The 22,024-nt window shown below is 48.0% G+C and overlaps 1 protein-coding gene across 2 annotated transcripts in view; it reads left to right on the forward strand.

Moving 5' to 3' along the window:
- Positions 1-22,024, forward strand: part of EBF4 (early B cell factor 4) — a 63,115-nt gene that overhangs the window by 32,179 nt on the left and 8,912 nt on the right. For both annotated transcript variants that reach the window (XR_003121484.1, XM_025399487.1), the window contains exons 8-11: positions 19,141-19,222; positions 19,988-20,105; positions 20,205-20,338; positions 20,432-20,558. Coding sequence is in view for 1 of the 2 variants with exons in the window: in XM_025399487.1 (XP_025255272.1) it covers positions 19,141-19,222; positions 19,988-20,105; positions 20,205-20,338; positions 20,432-20,558 (461 nt within the window). In the remaining variant the exon portion in view is untranslated. The remainder of the gene's footprint in view (positions 1-19,140; positions 19,223-19,987; positions 20,106-20,204; positions 20,339-20,431; positions 20,559-22,024) is intronic.

The raw sequence follows: 22,024 nt of genomic DNA on the forward strand, positions 1-22,024 counted from the left end.
GAGTGCAGTGGCTGGATCTCAGCTCACTGCAAGCTCCGCCTCCCGGGTTCACGCCATTCTCCGGCCTCAGCCTCCCGAGTAGCTGGGACTACAGGCGCCCGCCACATCGCCCGGCTAGTTTTTTTTGTATTTTTTTTAGTAGAGACGGGGTTTCACCGTGTTAGCCAGGATGGTCTCGATCTCCTGACCTCGTGATCCACCCGTCTCGGCCTCCCAAAGTGCTGGGATTACAGGCTTGAGCCACCGCGCCCGGCCCAAAGTCTGTTTTATCTGATATTATTTACAGGCTCCCTCAACACACTTTTGGTGATATTTGCCTCAGATACTTTTTACTCCGCATTTATTTTCAACCATTATGTGTCCTTATGTTTAGATATTTCTCTTTTAATAGCGCGTTGCTGAATTTTTTTTAATCTAGTCTATTTTTTAACTGGCAAGTTTAGTTCATTTACTTTATTGAGATTATATTTTTTCAACTTTATTGGAGTATAGGTGACCAAAATTTTATATATTTAGTATGTATAATATATTTTAACCATTTTCTACCACATTGCTTTGTGCTTTTTATTTGTTCCACTTCTATCTTTCTTTGTTTTCATTTCTTGTCATTTAAAAAATTAAGTATTTCGTTTGATGTGTGTGTGTTTCTTATCTCATTTTCTCTTCTTTAATGGTTTGGAAATGTATTCACTTCAATTCTATTCTTTGAGTTATTGCCCTTGAAATTTACTACAGATTCTTAAGAAAGTCATAATTCCTTTCCTGGCTAATATTAAAATTTTTAGCAGTAATGTGTTGGAGCTGGTTTATACTGGCTCACAAGAGCTGATTGTCAGCACCTCTTCTCAGTTTTATATTCAATGACACCCACTGGCAGTTTGAAATCAACCATGCTGGGAACATATAACCATGGAAATCAACAACACTATAAATCAGAGTTTTGCACCCTGAAAATTTGGAAATGGTTGTTAAACATTAACCAGCACACTACTGATCTTAGGCCATTCTCTCACACCTGCCCTATTTTTAAAGCCGCATATCATTGTTATTCTTTTTTATTATATATGAATAATTTTTTTAGCTCTACCAAATTTTCTGCTCACCTTTTCCTTCTTGCATTTTGCAACTTTTTGGAGGGTCATTTTCTTTCTTTCTGAAGTACGTCTTTTAGAAGTTCCTTGAACAGCTTGGCTGGTAGTAAGTAACGTTCTCACTTTTGTCTTTATATGACTCTGTTTCTTGAAAGATGGTTGTTCTGGGAACACAATTCCACACTGACAGTTATTTTTTACTTAGTACTTTGAAAATATTTCCATTTTTGTTGTTGAAAAGTCCAGCATGCCAGGCACAATGGCTCATGCCTTTAATCCCAACACTTTGGGATGACGAGGTGCAAGGATCACCTGAGCCCAGGAGTTTGAGACCAGCCTGTGCAACATAGTGAGACCCCATCTCTACAAAAATAAAAAAATTAGCCAGGTGTTGTGGTGCCTGCCTGTAGTACCAGCTACTTGAGTGGCTGAGGCAGGAGGATCATCTGAGCCCAGGAGTTGGGGATTACAGTGAGCTATGATGGCACCACTGCATTCCAGCCTGGGCAACAGAGTGAGATCCTTTCTCAAAAAAGAAAAAGAAAAGTTCAGCATAATTGTCATTCTTTTGTAGATAAACTCGCTCTTCTCTCTGGCAATATATGAGAGTTTCTTTTTGTCTTTAAAGTTATTCAGTTTCTCTGGTATGTCTAGGTGTGGATTTTTTAAAATTCTGCTTAGAATTAGTTGGCTTATTTGTATCTATGGATACTAATCTTTTACCACGTCTGCAAATTTCTTAGCCTTTGTCTCTCCTAATGTTACATCTCATTCGTTTTCTCTCTTTTCTCTTCTGACGCTCCAAAGAACACTCCAATTTAGATCTTTTTATTTTATCCTCCATGTATCCTAAACAATTTTATATTTCCCACCTATTTTCCTCTTCATATTGCATTCTGGGTAATTGTTTTTCATTTATCTAGGTGGCACAGTGGCAATCTGTCATTTGTGCCTCTGAAAATGGTGAATGACCCTGGCTTTCTTTCTGAGCTTTTGTAGATCTCTCAGATCCCCCATCCAGGACTCTCTTATGGCCTTTTATGATGCCCTCAGTTTCTAGACCTGATTCTTTATCCACAGCAGGATTCCTAACCTGAGGTCTATAAGAATCCCTGTGGGTCCATAGGTAGAGTTCTGGGAACCTGAATGGGAAAATTCCATTTTTTTTTAACATAGTTTCCGGTCCTGGAAACCTTTAGCTAATCTTTAGCATTCCTTCAATGGTGGGAATGGGCAACAGATCACCATAGTATTAACACTCTGCGTAATTTTGTCACCAGAATGGTTAATTTCCATATCATAGTAGAGCTGTTGCAGATATTTTGAAATCCCATTATACTCACTGCCACTTCAAGATTACTATAGTTGTTAGAACAGCTGGTAGATCTTATTACTTAATGAATTAATAAAGTGTGCATATAACTATATTACTATTTTAAAATGTTTTTTGACAACTGTATTTTAGTATAATTGGTTTATTTTATAATCTTATGAATTTATTTTGTACATATGAAAACAATATGCTGAGAATGGGTTCAATGGGGTCCATGGCACCAAAAAGAAAAGATTAAGAACTCCTGACTGAAAGCCTTCGCCGACTCCTGTTGAGTGCATTTTCGCAACAGTTCACAGCCAGCTATGCTCAAAGAGCCCAAATCTGGCTGTTGAGAAACAGCCATGGTCCTAGCCCTAATCAGCTCTAAAACAGCATCCGGTTCTTAAAGCCACCCGCACAATGCCTGGCCCCGCTCAGCTACTCAGGATGAGCTTGCCTTTCCCCAGCCTCTTGCTGTTAAACTTCACAAGTATGAATTGAGTATGGATCTCTCTGCTCTTTGAATTCTAGTGGATGCTTGTCAACTTCTGCAAGCAGTCCTTTTGAAGCTCCCCCACCTGGCCAAAGTGAGACAGACCCACCCCACACTTCCTCCCCATTGAGATGGGGGGCTACAGCATCCTGAGAGGTCCAACTACTACAGTTCCTATTTTTCACCCTAGAGAGAGGTGATGAGCTCAAGGACAGTCTATGACCAGGTAGCATAGGTGGTCCAGCAGCTACATTGTCGTTCTTAACTTTGAGACCTCAGCTGAAACCAAGACAAAAAAAGTCCATTTTCACATCCTATTACACAAAGAGTAGTAAGTAGAGGTTGTTACTATCTATAGATTGTTATCATCTAGAAGCAGAGCCTGAGATGGGGATTCTCATTCGAGTTCCTCCCTCACAGGGAGTGAAGGAAGCAGGAGGAGGCAGAGGGCGGAGCTGAGTAAGGGTGTGTATTGAGCTGGAGTCCAGCCTCCAGCCTCAGAGCCACTGGAAGCTCTGGAGTATAGATCCCACCCTATGGCAAGGACACAGTCTTTGGCAGCTCTTTGAGAGCAAGTCAGTTAGAGGTTGCCGGCCAGCGCTATGGTGAGGGAATAACCACCCCTGGCATTTCCAGGTGCCCTGTGGCTGAGGGCACTTTGCAGCTGGGGGATGAATGCACTTACTTAGTGTATTAGTTTCCTAGGGCTATCCTAACAAATTACTGCAAACTTGGTGGTTTAAAAGAGACATTAATTATCTCCCCATTCTGGAGGCTAGAAGTCCAAAATCAAGGTGTGTTATCGGGTCCATGCTCCCTCCAAAGGCCCTAGGGGTGAATCTTCCCTTGCCTCTCTTAGCTTCTGGATTCTGTTGGCAGTCCCTATGGCTGCATCACTCCAATCCCTGCCTTCATCTTCACAGTGCCTCTTCCTTTTCCGTCTAATCTCCCTCTGTCTTATTGTTATAAGGACCTCGTCACTAAATGTACGGCCCACTCAGATAATCCAAGTTGATTTCATCTCCAGATCCTGCAAAGACCATTTTTCCAAATAAAGTCAGTTTCACAGGTTCTGGAACATAGACATAACTTTTGAGGGGCCACTGTTCAACTCACCACCCGCAGTGAAGGGGATTGGGGTGAGGCAACAATGACATCCCCTACACAAGTAATCCTCAAGCCACCACATCACTCAAAACAAGCTCTGTGGACTCTGCCATCCCCTTAGCTGCTGGAGAGACTCATGAGCACACATACATGAAGCACTCTTCCCTTCAAGCATGCGAAGCTGGCCTGTCCACCCTCTGCAGAAACAGGACACTCAGGGGCCTGTCGGCTATGCAACAGCTCTGCTGGTAGAAAGCATTCTCTTTCTCCTCCACCAAACTTCTTGTATACCATCCCATCAGTCAGTGTTCCAATCATAAAGCCCATCTCATTTCCCTCCTACCAGCCTTGCTGTTTGATGACACTGTATGAGTTAGCATAATCTACTGTAACAAAGAATCCCCAAATGTGGTGGCTCAAATATATGTTTAGTTCTCTCAAAAGAGTCCAGGGCATCAGTCCAGGGTGGCTCTTCTCCATAAAGTCATCCAGGACCAAGCTGTCTTTTCCTTAGCTCTCCCCTAAGGTGACACCCTCATCTGTATAGCCCAAACAGGCTCAGAGATACCAAAAGGGGATAGAAGAAATGGGGCAAGCAGCTTACTTATAAAGACATAACCTAAAGGTCCCACCTTACCTCTGCTCGTGCCATTGGTCATACCCTGCTGCAAGGGAGGCTGGGAAAGGTAGGGTCTAAATGGGCATCGCTAAACCTAGGTAAGACTCAGAGGGTTCTGTCATGAAAAGAAAGGAAGGAGCCTAGATAACGGGGACAGCAAGCATTCTCTGCCACAGACATCTTCTGTCTGGCTACTTCTACTGTCCTTCCTATGAACAAACCAAGTGTTTCTCTGTCCATGGGTACCAGATGCCTCTCCCTCTTGAGCAAGCCACTGTAATCTGTGGGATTCCTTTTCGAACAGGGAGCTTGCACAGAACCTAGGCCTCCATCTGCCTGTGACTTGATGGGCCTTGTGCTTCTGGGATGTGAACATGAATTCTTAGGAATGGAGCTAAAACCAGGAGTACCTCACCTTTCACTTGCCACTTCACATTGCGTGTGCAGAGCTTCAACACACAGAATGTGAGTTTCTTTACCAGTTGCATGCTACATCGGGCCCCAGTCAAACCTAATAGTTCTATACGTTCTTGCAAGTAGGGTATTGAAGTTGTCAGCTATTATCATTTGTTCCTTCAATTCTGTTAGTTTTTGCTTCATGCATTTTGGAGCTGTTATTAGATACATATGCTTTTTTGTTTGTTTGTTTGTTTCTTTTGAGGCAGGGTCTCACTCCGGTTGACCAGGCTAGAGTGCAGTGATGCAGTCTCAGCTCGCTGCAGCCTTACAACTCCCTACAGCCTCAACCTCCCAAGCTCAGCTGATTCTCCCACCTCAGCCCCCTGAGTTGCTGGGACTACAGGTGCATGCCACGACGCCTGGTTAATTTTTTGTATTTTTAGTTGAGACGGGATGTCACCATGTTGTCAGGACTGGTCTTGAACTCCTGGATTCAAGCAGTTTGCCTGCCTCAGCCTCCTAACGTGCTGGGGTTATGGGCATGAGCACCACACCGGGACTGTTATTAGATACATATGCTTGTAATTGTTATTTCTTTCTAATGATAGACACTTTTATCATTGTAACATGTCCTTCTTTGTTTCTCATAATGTTTATCTTAATGTCTGTTCATAAATTAGTATAGCCACTCCAGCTATCTTTCAGTTAGGGTTCACATGATATCTCCTTTTCCATCCTTTTATTTTCAAAGCCTTTTGTACATTTGAATTTAAAGTATGTCTCACATATACAGCATATAGTTGGATTGTGTTGTAGTTTTCTTTTTTTAATCCATTCTGCTAATTTCTGCCTTTTAATGAAGCATTTCATTCATTTATATTTAATTGCTGATAAAACAGGATTTATGTCTGCCATTGTGCTTTGTGTTTTCTTTTTCTTTTCTTTTTTCTTTCTTTTTCTTACTTTTTTTTTTTTTTTTGAGACAGGGAATTATAAAGAGTTCCCTATATCCCCTACCCCCACAAATGTGCAGTTGTCTTTTAAATTAGATAGGAAAACAAAGTTGTTACAAACAAAAATGCATTTATACTCTCTTTTATGTTTACCTATGTAATGACTTTTACCAGTGCTCTTTATCTGTTCATGTTAATTCATATTACTGTCTTGTGTTTTTTCATTTCAGACTGAAGGACGCCCTTTAGCATTTCTTGTAGGACAAACCTGTTAGTGATGATTCCTCTCAGTTTTTGTTTATCTGAAAATGTCTCCATTTCTTCTTCATTTTTGAAGTTATCATTTTAGAAGTTGATAGTTTTGCTGGACATGCAATTTTTTGGTTGACAATTGTTTTCTTTTAACACAATATGTCATCTCACTGCCTTCTGACCTTCATGGTTTCAGAAGTTATGTGGTGATCTTTTTAAGGATTCCTTATACATGACGAGTTACTTCTCTCTCTCTCTCTTTCTCTCATTACTTCCCAGATCCTTTCTTTTTCTTTGACTTTCAAAAGTTTGAGTATGATGTGTCTTTGTATAGATCATATACTTTGTGTATGTCTTTAGTTCATACTACTTGGAGTTCATTGAACTTCTTAAGATGTGCTCAGTAATGTAAGGCTTGAAGACCACACTGTCCAATAGTACTTTCTGCAATGATGGAAATGTTCTGTACCGACCAATATGGTAACCAATAGCCACACATAGTTAGTTATTGGGCACTTGAAATGTAGCTACTGTGACTGAGGAATTGAATATTTAATTGTGTTTAATTTAAATCAAATTTAAGTAATAACACATAGTTACTGTATCTGACATCACAGCTCTAAGACTTTGCTTGATTGGCCCGGATGACCCTGTGGTAGGGGTGGGGAAAGATCCCCTCCCATGGGAGGCTCATAACTCTTCTCTGGCTCCCAGAGATAGACAGGAGCTGGGGGCTATGGACACTCCCTGGCATGTAATTGTGCCTGCTGCCTGGTGGGTGTTGTTCAGTGACACTGTTGGAACAGTTTAGGTCTGAGCCACTGGCAAAGGTAAGCTGTGGTCTACTCTATTGGGGGAAAATTTAGACCCTAGATCTGGCAAATTACAAGTAGAATTAGATGAGAAGGAGCTGTGGGAACCTCAGAAGAATCAGCCCCCTTCCTAATCCACTGGTTAATGCAACATTCCCTGTTTTCCTCTATAGCCACAAAACTAGCCCAGTGTCATCCATCTCCTTCCACCCTTTCCAGCAGGATCTCCCACACTCATGCTGCAAGCACAGACTTCTGTCCAGATCCATTCTGGCAATCCCCCTTGAGGTTCCAGAACCTCCCTGCTGGGTCAGTGCTGAGGTGAGACTGAGGTCTTCCCTCTTGCCACCTGAATGCACTGCACTTCCTTCCTCACTCTCCCCAGCCCCCACCACTCTTTTCAGAGCTGAGAGCATTTCAGGGAGGGAGAAGCAGAGGGGGTTCAAGCGAGATTCACTCATATGCTCTGAGGATCATATAGGCTGAGATGCCAATCATAAGGACAGAGGTCTCCAAAGGACCCCTAATGAAGAGGAAGGACTTATGAGGAGACCTCTGGGCAGCCAAAGCGAAGCTTAGGGCCAGACTGGCCCCCATGCTGAGACAGGAGTAGAGATTTGGACAGTGCCTCCATAGAAAATTGGGGAAAGAGGGCCGGGCGTGGTGGCTTACGCCTGTAATCCCAGCACTTTGGGAGGCCAAGGTGGGCAGATCACGAGGTCAGGAGATCGAGCCCATCCTGGCTAACGGTGAAACCCCATCTCTACTAAAAATACAAAAAAATAGCCGGGCATGATGATGGGCATCTATAGTCCCAGCTACCGCAGAGGCTGAGACAGGAGAATGGCCTGAACCGGGGAGGCGGAGGTTGCAGTGAGCCGAGATCACGCACTGCACTCCAGCCTGGGCAACAGGAGCGAAACTCCATCTCAAAAAAAAAAAAAAAAAAAAAAGGAAAGAAAAAAGAAAAGAAAATTGGGGGAAGAGGGGAACTGCAGGCATGAGGCAGCCTAGGAACCATAATAGGTGGATTGGAGGCAGCTAGTGAGTGAACCGCCTGCAACTTGAATAATAAGCTTTCTCCACAAAGTGGAGAGTTATTGAGGGTTGGGGACTCAAGCCAACCTGGGATGTTTGGCTATGTAACTTGGAGCAAGTCCTCACCTCCCTCAGCTTCAGTTCCCTAATGTGTAAAATGGAGCTGACTGATGAGCCTCCTGTGATTCTGGGAAGGAGAGGACTCTGTGGAGTTAGTAGGATGTATTCATGCAGTGCCCAGCACAGTGACCGCCTGAAAGTCATTTCTTACCCTCCTGCCCCCCACCCTTACCAATCATCTTAGAGTAAGTGCAGCTGAGCCTAGATGGTAGCAAGAAAGTTCAGGCCGGGCACAGTGGCTCACGCCTGTAATCCCAGCACTGTGGGAGGCCAACGTGGGCGGATCGCTTGAGGTCAGGAGTTTGAGACCAGCCTGGCTAACATGGTAAAAACCCACCTCTACTAAAAATGTGGAAAAAAACAAAAAAAAGCCGGGCGTGGTGGCGGGCACCTATAGTCCCAGCTACTCGGCAGGCTGAGGCAGAAAAATGACTTGAACCCAGGAGGCAGAAGTTGCAGTGAGCCAAGACTGCACCGCTGCACTCCAGCCTAGGCAACAGAGCGAGACTACATCTCAAAAAAAAGAAAAGAAAAGAAAGAAAGTTCAGGGTGAGAGCCAAGGAGCAAGGAGGAATGTCCTGCCTCCAGCGTCAGAGCCCACAGTCAGGGGTAGATGTCCCAGGCTGGGATAGGTCTTTCTCTGAATAGGAAGGGGACACTCTCACTTGGCCTTCTGTCTGTTCTCTCTGCCCTGGGTGCATGGTGAATTGTAGAAGATGCCAGGCCTTGCTAACACCCTCTACCCACCTCTCACCTGATTCATAGATAAGAGGTGCCAACGTATCTTGTCTTGGAGCCCAGGGCTCACCTCCACCACCACCTCTACCCAAGGCCAGAGGAACCCACAACTTCTTTCCTTCAGACTCCCAGCTTCTCCTTTAAATCTCTGTGTGACTCACAAGCACCCCTTCCAGCTCTGTAGCTTCTGCTGCTGTCCATGCCCCATCCCCCCTCCTCCCTCCTTTTTCTCTATCTCTCCTTCTCTTCTGTTCCTCCCATGGACTCTGATATCCTGCATTCGCAGAAGACTCCCCAGGCTTGAGGGGACTTGTGTGGGTGTGTGTGTACATCTGTGTCCACACAGGCACACACCACGGTGACCATGCTCCAGCCCCTCCCTGCCACTGCATGTGGCATGCCCAGAGGCCTCCTATTAGCAGCCACTCCACCCTTCCTCCCCTCCCCTCAGGCCTGGTTTGGGGGAAGTGGAGTCACTGCCACTCTTGGTGGGCAGCTGGGGGCCCCTTAGCAGTCTCTCCACCCCCCTCCCCTTCTCCTCAGGCCCCATGCCCAGCCCTGAGGTTTGGAGAGCCTAGTAAGTGCCCTATCAACATGTTAATCAAATTACTTAGGAGCTAAAATTGACGCTGTTCATTAATTATACAAGATTATGCTAATTGTGCATGCAAATGCATGCAGGGGAACAGAAGGTGTTCAGGCGCATGGTGGGCCATTAGCATAGAGGATGGGGTGCGGGTGCATTGGCATGCTAATGTATGCGCCCTGGCTATTTATAGTCCCCCAGCCCATCTGCACTGCAGCCACCTCTACCCGGGTGGGGATCATGGTGGCGAGGCCAGGTCCAGGCCTGGCAGGTGGCTATGGCCTTGGGGACAGTCTGTCTTGGCTGCTACCACAGGCTAAGACCAGGAAGCAGCCTGGGTCAACCCCACATGGGCCTGAACTATTGCAGTAAGCTCCTCATTCCCCTTCCCTTCTCTAGCCTAGGCCCTTTGGTTCCTGTCTCTGCCTGAAGGGAGACATCCCCTGCAGCCTCCCCATCACCCACAGGGTCCAAGTCTCGCATGATTTGGTCCCAACCCTAGGCCCCAAGCCACACTGCCCTCCTCAGTCTTGTTAGGCACCACGGGACGAGTGAGCCGTCTGCCCCGTGGCAGAGCTATTAGTCCCTTTGCATGGAGTGCCCTGCCTCCTACTTCTTGGTGAGATCCTCCAAGACCCAACACCCAAGACCAAATAGGAGCTCTAGGAAGCCTTCCACCTCCCCTAGGCAAAATAAGTGGCTACTGCAGATTACACTTGGCACATCCTCCTGCCATGCCCACCACTCTGTCTTCCTGAGTTTCTCTTTCCTGTTGGATTGTAATTTCCTTAAGATTTTGTACAATGTCCCAGTGCCTGACACATAGAAGGTATTTAATAAATCTTTTTAAGTGGGTGTATGGAATGAATGAGGGGATGAATGGCCCAGCCATCTGTGTCCTCCTCTGTCCCTGAGCTGAGGGTAGAGAGAGGCAGACAATGAAAATGCTGGAAAGCCAGAAACTGCTTCAGTTTCTTCTGAGGATCATGGGAGTCCAAGACAAATCTTTTAGGATAAAAATTAGCAGAGGATCCCTCTCCCCTTATTTCCCCATCTCAGGCTGCAGTGCCAACTTTGGGCTTGGAAACACATATCCAATTTAATCTACTCTTCACTCAATCTGCTGTCTTTCCCAAGGCCTTCACAGGACACACTGTTGTTCGGAACACCCTGCCCCAGTTTGTATTTCCATTCACTGCACACCTTCTTTCTAGATCTGCACTGTCCAATATGGTAGTCTGGAGCCACATGTGACTATTTAGATTTATGCTAATTAAAATGGCCGGGCACAGTGGCCCACGCCTGTAATGCCACCACTTTGGGAGGCCAAGGCGGGTGGATCACCTGAGGTCAGGAGTTCGTGACCAGCCTGACCAATATGGTGGAACCCTGTCTCCACTAAATAACAAAAATTAGCTCTGCATGGTGGCAGTCACCTTTAGTCCCAGCTACTCAGGAGGCTGAGGCAGGAGAATCGCTTTAACCCAGGAGGCGGAAGTTGCAGTGAGCTGAGATTGGGCCACAGCACTCCAGCCTGGGCAACAGAGCGAGACACCGTTTCAAAAAAATAGATTAATTAAATTAATTAAACATTTAATTTAATTTAAATGTTAATGAAAATGAAATAAAATTCAGTTCCTCAGTCGCACTAGCCACATTTCAAGTGCTCGGTAGCCATGTGTGGCTAGTGCATATCATTCTGGGAAAAGTTCCCTTAGGGAGCACTGTAATCTAGACATGCTCTTCCTTGCCCCTGACAGTCCTATAGTGGAAAATGCACTTGGGCTCTCCTTCCAGCTCTTTGACTTACTGACAGCTTTCTCTTTGGAAGTGAGAACATGATTTCAGCCCTAAGTGTCTCGTGGGGATGCAGGGAGGAAAAAGCTGGTGAAAAGCCTTAGCTCTGTGACCTAAGGTTTCTTAGGATGGGATTCCTGGAAGCAGAGCCTGAGATGGGGATTCTTGTGGAAGAGGTTTATCGAAGGAGAGCTCTCAGGAGAAAAGGAATGAGCGGAGAGGGAGCTTAATGAGGAGGTGGTCTCAGCTGGAGTCTAGCGTCAGCCTATCCCATGTGGAGGTCTGGAGTGTGAATGGCCGGAGAGTTGGTCCTCCTTGTAATGTCAATCTGTCATTGGCTGTGGGCTACTGGTGGGTAGTATATGCTCTTGGCTGAGGGTAATTCTCAGATTAACTCAGGGCAGCCGTGAGCCATTTGACCATCTACACTGCAGCTGGGGCATGAGGGAATCAGGCAGGCATCAATTCACTGTAGAGTACCTGGACGTTGTCTTCCAAAAACAGCTCCCAGCCAGGCACAGTGGCTCATGCCTGTAATCGCAGCATTTTGAGAGGCTGAGTCAGAAGGATCACCTGAGCCCAGGAGTTTGAGACCAGCCTGGGCAACATACTGAGACCTCCATCTCTACAAAAAAAAAACAAAATTAGCTGAGCATGGTAGTGTGACCTGTAGTCCCAGCTGCTCAGGAGGCTGAGGTGAGAGGATCACTTAAGCCGGAGAGGTCAAGGCTACAGTGAGCCAAGATCACACCACTGTACTCCAGTCTGGGCGACAGAGTGAGACCCTGTCTCAAAAAGAAAAAAGAAAAAGGCAGCTCCATCCCACTCTGCCTTCCACCCCCCCGAGAACCTAGAGTTTAACAGTGGACTCACATCAGTTGCCTTCAACTGAGTGTCTCTTTTGAGTAAAGCACCGTGCTTGGGAAGTTTACTTTATGCAACGGTGTCACCCCTGAGAAGTAGTGTATACGTTAAATGTTTGCACTTCAGCCATACTCAACCCAGAATTTGCTTCTTTGGTAGGAAATACTCCATGGACAAGAAGTTTATTTTCATTTCATCCTGAGCTGTTTTTACGGGGAGGAATAAAAAGCATTTATAGACATCATTACGAAGGCTAAACTAAGTTCAGGATGTAGTAAGGTGGGTGTGCAGGTGAACTACTCTGAGCTTTCCTTTAAGTCACAGGCATCAGAGTCGTGATGCATAACTGCCAGCCTTTAGGTACTTCATTAGTTGGATGGCCACTGTTCACAGCTCTTCTTCTGGTCTTTCATTAAAGCTTTTATTGAGAATGTGGAATATAGGCAGAATGGAATAACGAAGCCCCTATAGCCCCAATGAGCTAGAACAATTTTTAACTCTTGGTTCCATTGTTTTTTTAATACCGAAGATCTTCTCGACTGACAGCAGCAGTCACAACAGCCAAAATCCCAAAACTAGGAGCAAGAGGACCCGAGTTTGTCCTTTGCAACCCTGTTGAATTTGTAACCTCGAGGAAATCCCCACAACGTAGCTATCCTGGTCCCCGCACAGCCTGCCTCTCAGAGCTGCTTTTGAAGGCGGGCTTGCCGCTGCAGTACCAGCCTGAGTCGGACTCTGAGAGCCCCACTTACAAGGACTTCTAGGACTCTTGTCAGCATCAGTGATTCATAAAGACCCATGTTCATATCCTGACTTCGGCATTTACTATGTCTTTGTAGCTTAGCCTTGGTTTTCTCATCTGTGAAGTGGGAATGGTTGCAGACCGACACCACCTGGGCATCGACATCACCTGGGGGATTCAGCAAGATGATGCCAAAGTGACAAACTCAGCAGCATTCTGGGCACTTGCTAAGCTGCTAAGTGCCTGATGGGTTAGACCTGGTTCCCTGGTTTTTTGTTTGTTTGTTTTGTTTTGTCTTGTTTGTTTGTTTGCATAGTTACCTCCTTAATGCATTTTATGTGCAAGTCATGCTTGTATTTATGGTGTTTTCTTCCAATCCTAATGGAAACTTCTGGGACTTGGCCTTTCCTTTACTCCCCTTTCTGTGGGGTCTGGATTAGGAAGCCATGCCCTCAGAGAGCCTCATGGCCACAGGGGGATGGCACTGGACACTGGTCCTGCAGTGCTTACCCTCCATGGGGATTCTCAGGTCAGAGAGGGCTATGGACTTGGGCTCACTTTGCTCCCCCCCACTCCCTGCCCCCTGCTCCCATCCTGGTCAGGAAAAAGGGGCTTTCCTAGACTCTTTTTCAGCCCCATAGGGCCAGGAGTGGGGAGGGCTGCTCAGAGAACACCCTCAGGCTCATCCAAGCTTTAGAGGTGGGGGGTGCTTCCATGGTGACAAGCAGGGCTTCAAGCCCCTCAACAAAGTTCACATCCCTTCCTGCCTCAAGTCCCTGCAGGGTGTCCCAGGCCCGGAACCTTGTCCTCACTTACCCAGCCCCTGCCCAGGATCTTTTCTTTCAAGGGAAGCACCTGCCTGCAGCTCCCACGTCCACGTGTGCTCCACATGTGTATATGTCTCCCTGCAGCTCCCCTGCCCACGGGGCCTCTCACCCTCTTCCAGTCCCCAGCCCCCGCATCGGGCCTCTGTGCAGACATGGCTTGGAGGACCTGCTGCCCCTCCTTCTTCTTCCCTGACTCCATTCTCATCCTTCCCTGACTGCTCAGGTGGAATAAAGCGTCACCCCCTTGGCGTCAGCCAAGGGAGAAGTCCGCTGGGTTGTCCTCATGTTTGCCCTTCCAGCCTCCGTGGTGTGTCTGTCTCCCCCTGGTGGGCAAAGAGAGGACCAGGCAGCCACACCCGGAGGATTGGCAGTCACTGGTCCAGGGGAGAGGAGGGGCACTGCTCCTGGTTCTAGACCCCAGCGGAAGTCCTCTAATTCCAGGTCCAGCCTTGGAAGGCAGGAGCCTTCGGGGGCCGGTCACCTTTGCCAAAGCACAGTCTTCAAAATGTCAAAAGCATGAGTCTCATACAAATTGCTACTGAGCATGTGTCGAAGTTTTCTATAACTTATTGATGAGGAAACCAATGGGATGACAAAGCTGATTCAAAGAAGACGAAGAGAAACCGACTGAAATATGTGTGAGTGTGTGAGTGTGCGTGCGTATATGGAAAGGACTGGAAAGGAGGGAAGGAGAGGCAAGGGATTGTGTGAAAAATACTGGAATAAGATTGCCAAATTAGATACAAAGTTAACGTCCGTAGGACAATTTTATCATCTTTAGGGCTTATTTCTCCACCAAACAAAGTATTTACTTCTCCTGACAAATATCATTTGTTTCCAAGTCATATAAATTTGGGGGAGTATAAATTCGCAGGGTACAAGTGAAAGTATACAATGTGTGGTGATCCAATCCGGATATTTAGGGTGTCCGTCGTGCAGGTACAATACATTTTGGCTAAGTATAGTCACCCTACTCTGCTATCAAACATCAAGTTTATTCCTTCTATCTTGCTGTTTGTTTGTACCCTATAACCCACTTCTCTTCACTCCCCGCCCCCCAACTCACCCTTCCCAGTCTCTATTATCTGTCTTTCCATGCTCTACCTCCAGGTCATCAAAATTTTTAGCTCCCACTGACAAATATCATTTGTATCTTATCAGTTTTCTACAAATTAGCACTTAACTTTACAGTCTGTGCTCCAATCAATCAATAGTAAATGTGAGTCACTTTCTCCTAGAGATATACACTCCAGAGAAGCATTGTCCAATATTAATATAATACAAGTCACATATGTAAATATGCTTTTATTTATTTTTTTTTTCTTTTCTTTTCTTTTTTTTTTTTTTTTTTTGAGACAGGGTCTCACTCTGTCACCCAGGCTGGAGTGTAGTGGTGCAATCTTGGCTCACTGCAACCTCCACCTCCCCCGTTCAAGCAATTCTTATGCCTCAGCCTCCCGAGTAGCTGGGACTACAGGCATGCACCACCTCTCCTAGCTAATTTCGATATTTTTAGTAGAGATGGAGTTTCGCAGTATTGGCCAGGCTAGTTTCAAACTCCTGGCCTCAAGCGATCCACCCACCTCGGCCTCCCAAAATGCTGGGATTACAGGCATGAGCCACTGAGCAGAGCCTCAAGTCACATATGTAATGTTAAATTTTCCAGTAGCCACAGGAAACTGATACAACTAATTATCATAATACATTTTATTTAACCCAATATATCTAAAAGATGAGCATTTCCACATGAAATCAACATAAAAGATTACTGATGAATTATTTTATATTCTTTTTTTTCTAAGTCTTGGAAATCTAATGGGTATTTTACACTTACAGCACATCTCAAGTTCGGACTAGCCACACTGCAAGGGTTCATGCCACATGGGGCTGGCGGCTATAGTAATGGGTAGCGCAGCTCCAGTGCAGTGGTTCTCAAACTTCAGCGTGCACCAGCATCACCTGGAGGGTGTATGAACGCAGATATGTGATTCTGACTCAGCAGGTCTGAGGTGGGGGCTGAGATTCTACATTTGTAGCAAGGTCTCAGGTGACACTGACACTGCTGGTCTTGGGGGGTGGTGCAGGCTTTGACTGGGAGCAGCCTCGTGGACTACCAGCTGGAAGGGAGTGAGGTTTCAGCCGCACCATGGATGGCTTCGACTATGTGCTAGCTCTGAGGACAGGCCCAGAGGGAAGGGAGAAGAGGACTGACCCTCAGCTCCCACCGCAGGCCATGGCCTTGTGCAGCTGCTTTTACTCACCCACACTCTGCAGGTAATGCTAGCCAGGCTCAAATACTGAAGTGTCCCCACAGACAGAGGTGCTGGCAGCACCCTAGGGCTCTCAGGGAGGGGTGGTCCTTGAAACCTAGAGTGGCCAGAAAATGGTGGCTGGCAGGGTGTGAGAATTGGTGTGGACCCAAAGGACAAATGAAACCTGTACTGGAAAGGGATAGTGGGAGTGGGAAAACCTGCTGAGCAAAGGCTTGGGGAAGGGCCAGTGAGGGAGCAAGAAACCACAGCCTTGGGGAGGGTGGAAGTAAAGGATGTCCCAGAGGCAGGATTAGAAGGTGTCATGGCAGCCTTCAGTCGCTACTCTCCCTTCATGGGTGTGGAAGGATTTACCTACCCCAGGTCACACAAAGAGTCCAGGCCTGGCCAGAGCCCCTATCTTGGCTCCTTCCCAAGGACCCTTCCTCTTGATTCTGTAGTTTTGAGTGGTGTGGGGTGCAGTGGGCACTTGTGTCATCTTCTGGTGCAGTCCTATGCTTGTCGCATCTTCAGTGGTATCCAAAGGTGAGCCTTCAGTCCCTTTAGGACAGAGACCATGAGCCATCCTGGTGTTTTTTCCTCCATCTAGCACCTGCCAAAGGACCGAGCACACGAGTACTTAATTTAAATGAACTGATCTGCACTGTGTGTGTGAGTAGAGAGTCTATATGCTGTCACATGTGAATGTGGGGCATGGATGAGGAACATGTTGCACATGTGGGTGTAGTGTGTTTACACCATGGGGTGTCATAAAGGGTGTAGGGAGTGATTACTATAGTAACTAATAAGAGAGAAATGGAGTGCGTCCACTGTGCAGGTGTACCTCTCAGGAGCACTGGAGGTGTCTGCACCTCGGGGTGACCCATAGGGGTATATATGGCGACTACATATTGGCGACTACTGTTTGGGGGCATAATAGCTGTGTGCACTGCAGGGTATCCTGTAGGGGCAAATGGATTGTCTGCACTGTAGGGATGCACCATTTGGGAAATATAGGGGTGCCTACTGTGAGGGAACATGAAAAGTGCTGAGAATGTAGACAGAGGCAGGACCCCAGGGAGAGGTATCTCCAGGAAGGTGACTGCCACCATCTCCCAAGGAGGGGCTGCCCGCTGGGGACACCTCAGTTCCAGGACTGGTCCTTACTCCTCCCAGGACTTGGGGACCTCCTTTTTGGGGACTAGGCTTTCAGGGCCTGTAACAAATCTTCCTCTGAACAGGAATTTAATGTTTGCAGACTTTGGAGGCAACTCTGGTGAATTAAATGAACATTCAAATTTGGGGTACATAAGTAGTACAGGAGTAACTATACAGTGGTTAAAGTTCCACCCCAGGTTTGGGATTCTTGTATTTGCTCTAGTAAATAGTATGGTAAAAATATCTCCCAATTGGGTGGAGGTAAAATGAGAAAGCTAGCTGACTGGAGAAGCTCATACAGTGGCCTAGGAGGCTGTGCCACATGTCAGGACCTACTGCAGACGTTAGCCCCACGCTCTACAGTTTGTAAAGGGCATCGTCCCAGATGCTCACAGAGTGCTGTAAGGCATAAGGCAGATACTGATCATATTCCAAGTTTACTAAGAGTACAACAGGGCCGGGCGCAGTGGCTCACGCTTGTAATCCCAACACTCTGGGAGGCCAAGGCAGGCGAATCACCTGAGGTCAGGAATTCGAGACCAGCCTGGCCAACATGGCAGAACACCATCTCTACTAAAAACTACAAAACTTAGCCAGGCGTGGTGGCAGGCACCTGTAATCCAAGCTACTCAGGAAGCTGAGGGCTGAGGCAGGGAGAATTGCTTGAACCCGGGAGGTGGAGGTTGTAGTGAGAGATGGTGAGCCTGGGCAACACAGTGAGACTCCACCTCAAAAACAAAAAACAAAAACAAACAAAAAAAAAAACCAGGATTAAAAAAAAAGAGTACAACAGCCAGAATATTGTCCATGGCTACCTTACTGGTGGGTAACAGGACCAAGGCCCCACCCTCCCAGCCAACTGCCAAGAAGGAGAGGAGGACCAAGTGCTCATGTTTGTCCAAAAAGCAGCCTCATCAGCGCATATGTGTTTTTTTCCCAATAACTCTATGTAAAAAAGAAGACATTCACGGTGTCTCTGGACCACATGTCTGACAGATACACCATGTGTATATGGTGGGTATGTGCTCTGTGTGATTACGTTTTCCTACATGTATAATGGATATAAAATGTGTAGGAGGAGGATCTGCCATGTGGGAGGTGAATTTGCTGGGGGCATCTGCTATATGGTATGGCTCTACAGTATTTGCAATAACTATATTTTGAGTAATCATTTACAGCATAAAATGTGTATTAATGTATGTGTTCTGGGTATTTCCTATTTCTCTGTGCATATATTGCGTAGGGCGGGTATACACTGTGCATGACGGGTACGGGCTCTGTGTCTGATTAGTATGCCGTGTGAGTGATGAGTGCAGGCTATACGTGGAGTACATGTCGCTTATGCTTGTGTGAAGGTTATACCCTGAGTGTGTGTGATGGCTGTATTTTGTGAGTATTAGTATACAAGGCATAAACAGTGCCTACAAAGAATGTGCTGTGTCTGAGGAGTGTACATTGTGTGTTGATGGGTATACTCCGGGGAGGGATGTGTTGTGTGACAGAAGTACTATATGGGTGATGAGCATATACTGTGACATATACACTGTGTGTGATAAGGTTACATTGGGTAAGTGTGCATACACATCACATACGGAGCATATGTTGTATGTGTGATGGGTATACAGTGTTGGGTATAATGAGTAATAGGTATATGTGGTGTATATAACGGGCTTACTCTTTATGATGAATATATGCTGTGTGGGAGTGCTAAATACAAACTCTGTGGCATAAATAAGCACTGTGTGATCGGTACACTGTGTGTGTGGTTGTGCAGTGAAGTTGTCATTGCGATGGGTCTGTTTGGTGTGTATCAGGCACCCTGGTATATGCAGACCATGATGGGACTATGGAATGTGTGCCTAAGTGGGAGCCGGAAGAGGGGAGTCATCCTGCGGAGAGGGGGGATGGCAAGCAGCAGTTGGATCTTCACCTGTTTCCAGAACCCCCAGACCCTTGAGCCCACCGACCACACTGTTTCAGGTTCTTCCTCAAGTTCTTCCTCAAATGCAACCAGAACTGCCTGAAGAATGCGGGGAATCCCCGAGACATGCGCCGCTTCCAGGTGGGTCTGGAGAAAGGGTTTCCCCTTGCGACCCCACCCTTTCCTGATGGAGGGGAGGGGAGGGAGAAGGGAAGGCTGTGACCCTGCCACCCTGGGAAAGGCCTCCAAGGCAGACCTCTGCCCAGCCCTGTGCCTCCCCAGCCTGGTGCCTGCTGGGGGTGGGGCAGCTCCTTCTCAACTTATGCTGGCTGCCAAGGGAGGCTTCATTAGAGTCCCACTTAAGAAGATGCTAATTGTGACATTTCTACATGATTAACGACCCAGGCAATTTGCATAGCGTGAAGCGGAGAGCAGCTGCCCTTAGCACATCCCCAGCCTGCACACCCCTCCCAGTGCAGGGCGGGGGAAGAAGGCAGCCCCAGTTTTCTCCCCAGAATAGGGCAGGGGCTCCTGCTGATGGGTTCTCCGGCTGATGCTGCTCCCTCCGCTTGCCTAAGACCCCATTCCTGCCTTGGAGGCCCGTGGATACAGCCCAGCATTCTGTGTATGCAAAAACAGTAGCCATTCTTTGCCCAAGGAGCCAGTTTTTTCAGGGGTCTTTATTTTTGTAGCTTCTGGGGAGTTAGTTCATCTGGGGGTGTCACCTGATCCAGCTGGCCCCCTTCCACCAGCTCAGACACTGCAGGACTGAAGCCCTCCTCCTCCCACCAGTGACCCTAAATTCCAGCATCCAGCCACCAGCCTCAAGGTGCTGGTTCCCCACCACATTCCCCTCCCGGGAGCCCCCGAGGGCCCCAGCCAGGCTGGCCTCGGCTCTCCCCGCAGGTGGTGGTGTCCACGACGGTGAGCGTGGACGGACACGTGCTGGCCGTGTCTGACAACATGTTTGTGCACAACAACTCCAAGCATGGCCGCAGGGCGCGCCGCCTGGACCCCTCCGAAGGTCAGGACCCCGGCCCAGCCCCGGCCGCCGCGGGCCCAGCCAGTCCCCAGGCCCCACCTCAGCGCGGTCCCCTGACCTGGGTCCTCTCCTGCCTCCCAGCTGCCACCCCCTGCATCAAGGCCATCAGCCCCGGGGAGGGCTGGACCACGGGCGGCGCCACCGTCATTGTCATCGGCGACAACTTCTTCGACGGGTTGCAAGTCGTGTTTGGAAACGTGCTCGTGTGGAGCGAGGTGGGCCAACCCCGCCAGTCTCCCCCTGGGCCTGGGGGCTGGGCCCTCCCCTGGCCGGTGCGGGACCTGCAGGCCTCCCCTATCCCCTCGCAGCTTATCACGCCCCACGCCATCCGGGTGCAGACGCCCCCGCGGCACATCCCCGGGGTGGTGGAGGTGACCCTCTCCTACAAGTCCAAGCAGTTTTGCAAGGGAGCACCCGGCCGCTTTGTCTACACAGGTAAGGAGTCGGGCGGGGGAGGGGAGGTCTAAGGTGCACGGAGGGAGCCCCACCCCGCGCACTGATCTCCGTTCTTGGAGTTAGGAGTTAGCCGAGCTCTACGCTGTGGCCGCACCCCCAGGCGACGTCGGGCCACCGTCACCCATCTATGCCTGTGATCGCTCCGCTCGCAGGACCGTCTTTCCGTGGCTCTGTGTGTTTCCCTCCCTGGCTTCTGGCTCCTTAGTCCCTTCCCCGGGGCAAAGTCCCCCCCACAACCAACATTCTTTCTCCCTTGGTCATCTCACCTCCTGAACACTGTGTCTCCCGCCCGCAGACCCTCCAGGGTTTAGAGCCTCTCCAAAGGGATGTTTATTTCAAAGATGCCAATGGGATCGCTGCTCCCCGAATCTTTTGAATCTTTTCTGGGTCTCTTGGTTCCCCCACGCTACCCCAGGCCTCACTCTGCATGTACACGCACACACACATGCGTACATACACACCCCTTGCACGACGCCAGGGCGAGAAGTGAACACACGTGGAGAGGCAGTGTAGAACCCCCCAGCCTGGCTTTATTTGGCCGCTGGCCGAGTCTTCCCCATTTCCATCTTCCCGCCCCGCCCCAGCTAAGCCACCCACTTCTCTCCAGCCCACTGCAGTCCCCACCATCGCGCCGCCCCCCCGCACCGATGCTCACCGAGCCCTTCGAGAGACACTCGGTAGTGACCCTACTTACCCTCAGGGAGCTCCAGTCTAACCCGGAAAGGCTGAACAGAGAACCGCGTGGGGTGGGTGGGGTCACACCGTCAAGGGGCTGACAATCAAAGAAAACCTCTGGTAGGGAGTGTCTGCTGAGCCCGACTGAGCCGAAACCCGAGGGCTTAGTGGGGAGGTTGACCTGGGGAAGGAAGGGTAGTTACAGGAGAAGGAATGACAAGGACCGAGCCCCAGAAGTGAGTGCTTTTTCTTTGCCGGGAAACTAAAGGAAATTCACTAAGTCAGAATTACAGGTGAAGGTAGGGCTTTGAGACTGGTGGAGTAGGTCGGGGCCAGGCTATCCGAAAAGGAGGGTGCAGGGAACAGGAAAAGGGGAAGGAGAAGGAGAAGGGCGTGGGGAACTGGGTCAGACGCGCATACACACACACCCCTTGCACAACGCCAGGGTAAGCAGTGAACACAACACAGGTGGAGATGCAATGTAGAATCTGGCCGCTGGCCGGATCTTCTCCACTCCATCCGCCCCAGCCCAAGCCACCCACTTCTCCAGTTGCTTCCCTGGGGTGCATGCAAACCTCTAGCCCTCAGATGCTGCAGAGAGTCCACTTGAGTCGTGATAAATGGAGATTGTTAAGTTTTTTCTTTTTTTATAATAAACTCCTGATTTGACCAGATGGAAAGAGAAAACTCTCCATCGAGTCCTGTCCTTAGGACTATAACTCATATATGTATACAGTTTCCCTTTTTTTTTTTTTTTTTTTTTTTTTTGA

Source organism: Theropithecus gelada, chromosome 10 (genome assembly GCF_003255815.1).
Source record: "Theropithecus gelada isolate Dixy chromosome 10, Tgel_1.0, whole genome shotgun sequence".
NCBI classification, from domain to species: domain Eukaryota; kingdom Metazoa; phylum Chordata; class Mammalia; order Primates; family Cercopithecidae; genus Theropithecus; species Theropithecus gelada.